The 11,664-nt window shown below is 39.2% G+C and overlaps 1 protein-coding gene across 1 annotated transcript in view; it reads right to left on the minus strand.

The window, feature by feature from the left end:
- Positions 1–9,556, minus strand: part of LOC307163337 (CUB domain-containing protein 1-like) — a gene marked incomplete at its 3' end in the record, with an annotated part of 53,374 nt that extends 43,818 nt beyond the window's left edge. The window contains exon 1 of the mRNA XM_079879371.1: positions 9,461–9,556. Coding sequence (XP_079735497.1) covers positions 9,461–9,527 — 67 coding nt within the window. The 5' untranslated portion in view covers positions 9,528–9,556. The remainder of the gene's footprint in view (positions 1–9,460) is intronic.
- Between the last annotated feature and the right edge of the window lie 2,108 nt (positions 9,557–11,664).

The following is an 11,664-nucleotide window of genomic DNA, read 5'->3' on the forward strand; positions in this document are numbered from 1 at the left end:
GTAGTTTTGACCATGGTGGACCGGTTCTCGAAAGCGGCCCACTTCATTCCCTTGCCCAAATTACCCTCAGCCAAGGAGACAGCGTTGACCGTCATAGATCACGTCTTTCGTTTACATGGCCTCCCAACAGACGTGGTTTCCGACAGGGGACCCCAGTTTGTGTCCAAATTTTGGCGAGAATGTTGTAGATTGCTGGGAGCGACTGTCAGTCTGTCCTCAGGGTTTCATCCTCAGAGCAATGGTCAAACCGAGAGAGTCAACCAAGATTTGGAAAGGGTGTTGCGATGTTTGGTCTCCAAGAATCCTTCCTCATGGAGCCAACAACTGTCGATGGTGGAGTACGCCCACAATGCGCTACCAGTGTCATCGACGGGCCTATCTCCGTTTGAGTGTAGTTTAGGGTACCAGCCACAAATTTTTCCCAGTCTGGAATCGTGGTCCCCTCCGCTCACGCCTTCGTCCAGAGGTGTCACCGCACATGGACTAGAGCCCGTGAGACTCTACTCCAAGTGGGGGCGCGCACCAAGGCTAAAGCCGATCGCCGCCGGTCTAAGCCTCCCATATACGTCCCTGGTCAAAAAGTGTGGCTTTCTACCAAGAACATTCCTCTCCGCTCCGTTTCTAATAAGCTTGCTCCCAAATTCATTGGCCCGTTCACTGTCGCCAAGATCATTAGTCCGGTGGCAGTCCGCCTCAATCTTCCTCCAGCGTACAGAAGAATTCATCCCGCCTTTTATGTATCAAAAATTAAGCCCGTGTTTCGTTCTCATATTAATCCGTCTGTCCCGGTTCCCCCTCCGCCGCAACTCGTAGATGATCTACATATTCGGTTAATCGTATTCTGGACTCAAGACAGAGGGGACGCGGATTTCAATACTTGGTGGACTAGGAGGGTTACGGTCCGGAGGAGAGAAGTTGGGTGCCTGCTAGAGACATCCTGGATAACTCCCTTATCGATGATTACAATCGACAGGTAAGGGAGTCTGGGGACGCCAGGAGGCGTTCCTAGGAGCGGGGTACTTGTCTCGTGTTTATGTTGTTATATGTGTGTGGGTGTGTGTGAGTGGGCGTGACCGGCCATCATTATCTGAGCAGCGGCCAGCTGATCTCACTCACGGCGCCAGCTGCAGCTAATCCACTTACCTTTAAATACTCACTGTTTTCTCATCTCCGTTGTTTGAAGTCTTCCGTGCTGTGTGTTTGTTTCCGGTCCTGTGCTACGTCTCCAGTTTCGTGCTTCCTTGTTCCTGTTCGGTATTCACTGTGGATTTCGTTCTGTGTCTGGATTTCGTCATCACCTTTCACCAACGCACTCAACGCTTCACTTCATCTGCACCCTGTTGACCATCATAGTCCCTGCGCCACCCGCCTGCTGCTTCATCTGGAACTATATGAACTATATAACTTGAACCGAGGCCTGAGAGCAGCAAAGTATGCCTATGGACAAAAAATCCAGTCACACTTCACTGATACAAAAGATCCTAGACGCCTATGGCAAGGCATCCAGTCAGTAACGGACTACAGGCCCACACTCTTACCGTGCGAGGACAGCACAGACTTCCTAAACTCACTCAATTTATTCTTCAGTCGTTTTGAGGAAAACAACAACACCACTCCGACAAAAGCTCAACACTGCTTGGACAATGCAACTCTTCAATTTGACCCTGCTGACGTGCGGAGGACTCTTCAAAAGGTGAACCCCAGGAAGGCTGCTGGTCCTGATAATATACCTGGGCGTGTGCTTAGAGACTGTGCTAACTCACTCACAGATGTTCTCACAGATATTTTTAACATCTCTCTGAACAAAGCCATCATACCAGAATGCTTCAAAGCCACTACTATCATACCGCTACCAAAGAAATCACCAGCCACAACACTGAACGACTACCGGCCTATAGCACTCACGCCTATTATGATGAAGTGCTTTGAAAGGCTGGTCAAGGCTCACATAACATCCAGCCTACCTGCCACATTTGACCCTTTCCAGTTTGCATACCGTCCCAAGCGCTCCACAGATGATGCCATAGCAACAGCACTTCACCTCAGTCTGGCTCATCTGGAAAATAAAAACAGCTGTGTGCGGATGCTGTTCATCGACTTCAGCTCTGCCTTCAATACAGTTATCCCTCAACATCTGGTGAATAAACTCAGTGCTGTTGGCATCAGCACCCCACTTTGCAACTGGCTACTAGACTTTCTCACCAACAGACCACAGACAGTAAGAGTTGGCAAAAACTCTTCACAGACCACCATCATGAACACTGGGGTTCCTCAAGGATGTGTGTTGAGCCCTCTGCTGTTTACACTGATGACTCATGACTGTTGTGCCAGATACAACTCAAACCACATCATCAAGTTTGCAGACGACACGACAGTGGTGGGCCTCATCAGCAACGACGACGACTCCGCATACAGAGATGAGGTACACCAACTCATTAATTGGTGTGACACTAACAATTTACATCTTAATGTTAATAAAACAAAGGAAATAACTGTGGACTTCAGGAAAAATCACAGGCCACACACACCCCTCACCATCAATGGCAGCGCTGTGGAATCAGTGAAAAGCACCAAGTTCCTGGGGGTGCACATCACTGATGACCTATCATGGTCTACCAACACCACCTCCCTTGTCAAGAAAGCTCAGCAACGCCTCCACTTCTTACGCAGGATGAGAAGAGCCAACCTCCCCCCACTGGCACTCACTATCTTCTATAGGGGTGCCATTGAGAGCATCCTCACCAGCAGTCTCTCAGTCTGGTATGGTAGCTGCTCTGTTGCTGACCGGAAAGCTCTACAGAGGGTGGTGAGGTCAGCTGAGAAGATCACCGAATCAGCCCAACCATCTATCCAGGACATATACCCATCCCGCTGCCACAAAAGAGCCACAAACATCATCAAAGACTCCACCCACCCCACACACAAACTGTTCACCCTCTTACCATCTGGCAAACGCTACAGCAGTATGCGTTGCAGGACTACCAGACTTAGCAATAGCTTTTTTCCACAAGCCATCAGATTGCTCAACTCACTCATGAAAACTGGATTATAACATCCCCCCCCCCCCCCCCCCCCCTACAACCCACACACACAAAGACCTGTGAGACTGTGGAAAAGGCATACTTAATGTTTGTAAAATAATCATATGCACATATGCCAATATCCCCTTGCACTAGAATGTACCATGTTTACAAAACTTATTTATCTCCATGCTGCTACTTGCACTTTGCCATTTAGCACTTTATATTGCACTACAGTGAAATACCTTAATCTGACTATATTCTGAAACTCTGTGATAGTCTGGAAACTGTAAGCTCACTGTAGGTCATATGCTGATCTGTCTATCTTTTTGAATATCTATTTGCACTTGTTTAGTGGTGTCCTATGTTTAGCCGTATATGTTTAGTTTATGCTTAGTATGTGTCAAATCTTGTTTTAATATTGCACATTGGAGTATGGGAGAAACGCAATTTCAGTCTGCTGCGTAATGTACTGTTGCATGGTTTGATTGACAATAAAGTTGACTTGACTTGACTTGACTTGACTATATTTATATTATTGTCTTCAATAAAGAGTTTACTTGCATTTGCTTCCTGTCATCAGTTATGACACAAATATGTTTGAAAAATAAGCAGATCTAGCAGCTTTTAAGGCCTCTCTGTATGCAATCGAACTCTCTTTCTATGAAATGCGAAATACCTCTAGTTTTGTTTTCTTCCAGTTGCGCTCCATTTTTCTGGCTGCTCTCTTAAGGGTCTGAGTGTGCTCGCTGTACCACGGCATTGGACTATTTTCTTTAATCTTTTTTAAGCGCAAAGGAGCAACTGTGTCTAAAGTGCTGGAAAAAAGAGAGTTAAAAGTTTATTTCGCAATATTGAGTTCTAAGCTATCTGGGATGCTGAGATGATGAAACTGATTAGGAAGATTATTGATAAAGCAATCTTTAGTGGCAGAAGTGATAGGTCTAACATATTTGTAACAATGAGTCGACTTTGCAGCCTTGGCTAAATGAAGTTACACGAGACTAGATAATGATCTGAGATGTCATCGCTCTGCTGCAGAATTTCAACGGTATCAACATTTATTCCGTGTGATAATATTAGATCTAGAGTATGATTACGACAATGAGTAGGTCCTGACACGTGTTGTCTAACTCCAATTGAGTTCAGAATGTCTTTAAATGCCAATCCCAATGCATCTTTTTCGTTATCCACATCTATATTAAAATCACCAACAATTAGGACTTTATCTGCAGCCAATACTAACTCTGATAGAAAATCAGCAAAATCTTTGATAAAGTCTGTATGGTGCCCTGGTGGCCTGTATACAGTAGCCAGCACAAATGTTAAACGTGATTTATCATTTACACTAGATAGTGTTACATTTAGCAACAACACTTCAAAAGAATTATATTTAAAACAAGACTTCTCAGTAATTCTGAAGATATTACTATAAATTACAGCAACACCTCCCCCTTTGCCTTTCAGACGAGGTTCATGTTTAACAGTAATCTTGCGGGGTGGACTCATTTAAAGTAATATAATTGTCTGGTTTTAGCCAGGTTTCTGTCAAACACAGCACATCTAGATTATAGTCTGTAATCATATCATTAACAATAAGTGCTTTTGAAGTAAGGTATTGAATATTCAGCAACCCGAGCTTTATCATTTGTTCATTCGTATTATATCTGTTTTTTATTTGTTGAACAAATAAATGTTGTTATAAGAATTACAACATCTGCAAATATTTACTCATGTTTGTGACAGCAACAGTCAGCGGACACACACTCCTCCTCCAGCCTCTAACCTGAACCAGGTTAACATATATCAGCAACTAAATCAGGTTGTTTGTTTAGTGGCATAACTGGTAAAGGTGTGAGGGGAAGATATGCAAAGCAAATCACAAGTTTGTTTGCACATTTTCTGGTTTAGGCATGCATCTTTGGCATTATAAAACAACTCAATCATGAACTGATACCTATATCTGCACAAGAAAATGTCACAAAAAAATAAATAAATCACACTTTCGATCCATTTTAATCATTTAAAAATCACAGCTCCAACCATTAATACATCAGCAACACTCTGAAGGTCACTATCAACACTGTGAAAATTAAAGTCTACTGTCTCAAAAGCTGAAATGTCAACCGATATAAAGTTGGTTTGACGTTGGAAGTTTGACATTTGTCAGAGATTCAGCTCCGAAAAATTTTAATACATCAATAACAATTTGGCATAAGAACGAAAAACAGGTTGTGTTCGAACTGTTTTAAAATCTAGATGAGAACACAAAGTATAGTTTGTGTTTTAATCGGCTTTACTGTATTTACTGTTTTAAGTGTTTCGGAGCTGAATCTCTGACAAATGTCAAACTTCAAACCAACTTTATATCAGTGAAATGACAATAGAAAAGCAAACAGCTGTTGACATTTTCAGATATGCATTTCACATGGAGAAAACAGAGAAAGCCTTATGTTTTTCCCTCCCTGCCCAAGAGCATGTTACAGGGTAGTTGACGTGACGTGGCTTTTTCACCGTCACAGAAGATAAAAAATAATTTATTTCACAATTTCATCATTTGGAATACTGTAAATGGTTAAAGGACAAGTTCGGTATTTTACACTTAAAGCCCTGTTTACAGATCGTTTCTGATGAAATAGAACGGTTGAGATTAAAATGTGGACACATGCTGCTGTCCCGAGAATTTTAGGTTTATTTCGCTTCTCCCCCCCACCTACACAATGGCAGCCTATGGGCACTGGAACAATCCTTCCTAAAACGCATTAAACTTTCGATTACAAAGACGTGAAACTCACCGAGTGGTCAGGGGTGTTCACTGATATGCTCACACAAAAATCGCTGCAAAAGATGCTTTCCAACAGGTTTTATCGTAGTTTTTGTCCAACTCCATTGACTTGAATTGGATGGGCTGTGTGCGGTACGGTATTACTCCGCCGCTTCTTCTTCTGCTTCTTCTGTGTATTCAATTAAATGCCAGTGGTTTGCTTGTAATTGGCAAAGGTGCATTATCGCCACCAACTGGGCTGGAGTGTTTATTATTCAAGCTCTCAATGGAAGAATCTACGGGTGTGAGACGTTTGGAAAAATAGGTCCACAGTTTTACAACGAATGGTAAAACACCTGTTGGAAAGCATCTTTTGCAGCGATTTTTTTGTGAGCATATCATTGAACACCCCTGACCACTCGGTGAGTTTCACGTCTTTGTAAACGAAAGTTTAATGCGTTTTATGAAGGATTGTTCCAGTGCCCATAGGCTGCCATTGTGTAGGTGGGGGGGAGAAGCGAAATAAACCTAAAATTCTCGGGACAGCAGCATGTGTCCACATTTTAATCTTAACCGTTCTATTTCATCAGAAACGATCTGTAAACAGGGCTTTAAGTGTAAAATACCGAACTTGTCCTTTAAACATTTTCTTGTTTTACATGAATTTGTTGTTTAAATACCTGAGTTATTTTTTATTTTTTTACAACTTTGAGCCAAATCTCAAAATCGTCCTATGGTGTGACGGTAGACAACATTATTTCATAAATATTAACTTTTATAAATAAAGAAAATAATGTTTAAACATCTTAATGATCACTCCTGGCATAATTGTGCAAGTGTCTATTTCACTATATGGCCATCACTTTTCCTATACATACATTTCTAAAAGTGTAGGAATTTAATAAAGTTTGTCACAGAAAAAAATGTCCTTTGGTGTTATGCAATAATCTGATATTAAGTTGGGCAATATCATGGACAACTAAATTTAGTTGAAAGACCCCATTCAAGGTCATGTGACTGAAGACCTCTATGAAGCCCATGAGCAGTGCACATGGCTAGTATTTCTCTCAGAATTGTTCAAATATTTAACTATGTTTTCAGACCACTGAAGTTGTTAAGTTTTTTTGTCCTTTAGTGTGACACTCCTAAATTTAATTTTTTAATTAAAATTTGTATTTTTGACAGCAGGACTATGTAATATTATGCAAATGTATCATGCCAATTGCTAATAACAGTTCAGCTAGTATTAGCATGGTTATTAACTGCCACAAAAGCTCAAATGTCCTTTGGTGTGACAGAAAATGTCACAGGAAATGTCCTTTGGTGTGACACTTTGGCCTGTCACACCATAGGACACAGATGTCACACCATAGGACAAGACCTCCTTAAGAAGCGTTTAAAACGAATATATAAAGTTTCAACAAAAAAACAAATGTCCTCCTTTATTATTGTTACAATAAACACTATATATTCTGATTCTTTTTATGCAATGACTATCTTTGTCCTTTAGTGTGATGTTTTGTCCTATGGTGTGACAAACATAAAACAACAGAAAAATATACTTATTTTAAAATATCTTTAAAAAAAGAGTCAAGTTTGGCATTAGGGGAGTTACAATAATATCTCCTCTTAAATAGGTACAATTTCAAACAGTTTTGTAAGGTTGGCGAAAAAGTTTTATTGACATTCGTAGGGAAAAGTTTATCAGGTTCATCTATCCATGTTGAAAATGATTCTAATTAGTACTTTCATGTAAAATAAATATCACTTTAAGAAAATAATGTTTTAATAATGTGAACAATTCTGTCTCAAGTATTTTTTTATGTTATTTAATATAATTTCTTAATACTTTTTAAATGTCACACCATAGGACACATTTACAGTACTGTTGAGTGAAAACGTGAAAAAAATATGTGAAGTCATTGACAAAATGAGTGACCACTACTATTTTCTGAAACTGCAGTTTTCATACTCCATAAATACACTCACCTAAAGGATTATTAGGAACACCTGTTCAATTTCTCATTAATGCAATTATCTAATCAACCAATCACATGGCAGTTGCTTCAATGCATTTAGGGGTGTGGTCCTGGTCAAGACAATCTCCTGAACTCCAAACTGAATGTCAGAATGGGAAAGAAAGGTGATTTAAGCAATTTTGAGCGTGGCATGGTTGTTGGTGCCAGACGGGCCGGTCTGAGTATTTCATAATCTGCTCAGTTACTGGGATTTTCATGCACAACCATTTCTAGGGTTTACAAAGAATGGTATGAAAAGGGAAAAACATCCAGTATGCGGCAGTCCTGTGGGCGAAAATGCCTTGTTGATGCTAGAGGTCAGAGGAGAATGGGCCGACTGATGCAAGCTGATAGAAGAGCAACTTTGACTGAAATAACCACTCATTACAACCGAGGTATGCAGCAAAGCATTTGTGAAGCCACAACACGCACAACCTTGAGGCGGATGGGCTACAACAGCAGAAGACCCCACCGGGTACCACTCATCTCCACTACAAATAGGAAAAAGAGGCTACAATTTGCACAAGCTCACCAAAATTGGACCGTTGAAGACTGGAAAAATGTTGCCTGGTCTGATGAGTCTCGATTTCTGTTGAGACATTCAGATGGTAGAGTCAGAATTTGGCGTAAACAGAATGAGAACATGGATCCATCATGCCTTGTTACCACTGTGCAGGCTGGTGGTGGTGGTGTAATGGTGTGGGGGATGTTTTCTTGGCACACTTTAGGCCCCTTAGTGCCAATTGGGCATCGTTTAAATGCCACGGCCTACCTGAGCATTGTTTCTGACCATGTCCATCCCTTTATGACCACCATGTACCCATCCTCTGATGGCTACTTTCAGCAGGATAATGCACTATGTCACAAAGCTCGAATCATTTCAAATTGGTTTCTTGAACATGACAATGAGTTCACTGTACTAAAATGGCCCCCACAGTCACCAGATCTCAACCCAATAGAGCATCTTTGGGATGTGGTGGAACGGGAGCTTTGTGCCCTGGATGTGCATCCCACAAATCTCCATCAACTGCAAGATGCTATCCTATCAATATGGGCCAACATTTCTAAAGAATGCTTTCAGCACCTTGTTGAATCAATGCCACGTAGAATTAAGGCAGTTCTGAAGGCGAAAGGGGGTCAAACACAGTATTAGTATGGTGTTCCTAATAATCCTTTAGGTGAGTGTATATGTATTTTTTCTTAAAAAGTTATGTTTTCCAAAAAAAGTACTTTTTCTTGGCCATTTGTCAACTACCCTACAGCAAACTGCCCTCCATTTGTACAGTAACAGATTGTTGGTCAATAGTTATATTTTACAGCAGCTGTCATAACTCATAATTGCAAATGTGTTCATTTTCATAGGCCATGATTGAGGCCAGATTCAGTCCTACTGTGAAAAACTCTCTCATTTTATATTTCAATAACGATTTTATATAAATAAACACCCAGCATATATTTAATGAAATTAACTGTCTCATGTTATCTATTTTAAACACATAATACTGTAGGTTCAGGGCTATCTGCACATATAAGCTCTTTATATCAAATATTTTATGAATTTCAATAGATAAAACATTAAAACCTGGTAAATGATAAATGACTGAAACATGACAGTGACGAGGATTAAACGTGTTTGGGGTGGTGCTTCTCTGACTCACCTGAGATTTTGTGAATCTGCAGTGAAATCAATCCAATGAGCACAGGAACCACACACGAGCCCATCATTCCCCTTCAGAGGTTCCTAAACTTTCCAAAATATGTTTGTATTTTAAAAATCGTTTGATTTAAATCCTTGGATCATGCATGGTGGATTGAGTTAGTCTGACCGCACCGGCGCTTCAAGTGATGTGTCGTTCATGAACGATTCATTCATTTTAAACGAATTTTAAATATGACCCAGGACTACCCGGACTACCGAGTTGTCTCAGAGAGTGATTCGTTCTTTTGTGTTGAGCGCGCCTGCGCATTGCGCAACATCCTGGGTTCTGAATCTGTAGCCTACTGGAAACCATAGACAGTATATTACAGGAGATTTAAAGGCTCAAATAAATATTTGTATGTTCTGTATCACTGTGTTGTGTTTGTTTCCTTTTTCTCAGAAGATCAGTGAGCCTTTAAATCTCCTTTATAAATGATTTACAAGGCATAACTAGTCCTCACTTTAGATGAGCTCACAAAATAGTTAACTGACCACTACTAAATTCTTTATAACTACCTGAATTTACTACATTTACTTCCACTTAAGTGCTCTTATGAATCACTGACAACACCTAAACAACTGGTTTGTGAATAATGCTATACTTCATTTAGAAATTATAAATTGATCATTAATAAAGTATGAAAACACAATTATTAAACACATTAAAGATATGCTTCTAAATAAATAATAAATAAAGTATTTATACAAGAATAAAGCATGTTTAGCTTTATCTATAAACTGCTTATTAATGTCTATGCTTTATAAATTACGAATGAACTGTTTATTAATGCTTAACTAATCATTAATAGCGTGCAGTTATTATAAAGTGTTACTGAATTTACTGAAGTATTTTCAAACATATAGCCTATATATATATATATATATATATATATATATATATATATATATATATATATAGGCTATATATATATATATATATATATATATATATATATATATATATATATATAGGCTATATATATATATTGTGGTGAGATCTGGTATTACTCTCACTTTCCTGATTAAACCCTAGTATCAGTGTGTCTAGGTGGTCTTTTGCTTTCAGGTCAGGATAGGTATTATTCCCTCACTTGCTTGTTATAATTTATACCAGTAAATCTAGGTGTAGTCCCTACACTCCCAGGAAACAATAATAATCATTACTTACTAGACATATGAATGAAATTCATGCTTACCTTCCAGCAGAATCGCTCTTGGAACCCTTGTTTTCTTTGGTTATAAAAGGATTAATAAATTGCTCTGTCTTTTGCTATTAGAACTGTTTATGATAGCTGAAGTAAGGCCGGTGACACACTGGCTGCGTGGCGTGAGCGTGGCGGTTGGGTTGGGCGTTTCTGTTGCGTGTCAGCTGCGTGGCGGCTGCGTCGCGTTTTCTGTAGTGATTGTCTTTAGAAATAAAATTTTATTTATACAAAAGATAAAAACACTGGTTACACAAAGATTAATACTCGTAGCAAATCAAAAGAAAATGTTACAGGATATAAAACTTCAGCTTATTCAATCTCAACAGGGCAGTCCTGTGAGTGAATATTACAAAGGCTAATTACCTTGTAAGCAGTTCAAGCAATTGGAGTAAATATGAACTTGTTCTCATCCGAGGTTTTTCAAGTTACAATAATACAGCAGAGCAGTTTAAACCAAAATAAATTTAGCTAGGATTAAGCTAGAAGAGATCTAATTTCTCTCTAGGGATGCAATTGACATCAAAATCAAAAATGCAGAATCAAAACTAACAGTCAAAATGCAGTCATATTTATATGGAACTGGGTTACATTGTTCCTATGCAGTTTCTTGGGTTTTTTCCAGAGGAACTAAGTCTCATGGTAGAGTCTTGCGACATTAACCTTCTTTTTTTTTTTTTTCTGTTTTGATATATATATATTTTTTATTATGCAATAACAAATACAAAACAACCATGAATGAGCAATAAATGAACATATAAACAATACACAATGAAGAGGGTTACATTACATAAACATAAAGAATATTAAGCTAGCTTAAATGATTGACACCAACGTAGAGTCTTACAAGCAGTAGAGTTTTTAGAATTCCTCAAGGAGTTCAAATATATATCAAAATCTTTCTTAAAAATGAAAAAGGAAGGAGTTTTTACAAAACTTACACTTGTGAATATAATATTTG

Source organism: Squalius cephalus (assembly GCF_949319135.1).
Source record: "Squalius cephalus genome assembly, chromosome: 8".
Lineage (NCBI taxonomy): Eukaryota > Metazoa > Chordata > Actinopteri > Cypriniformes > Leuciscidae > Squalius > Squalius cephalus.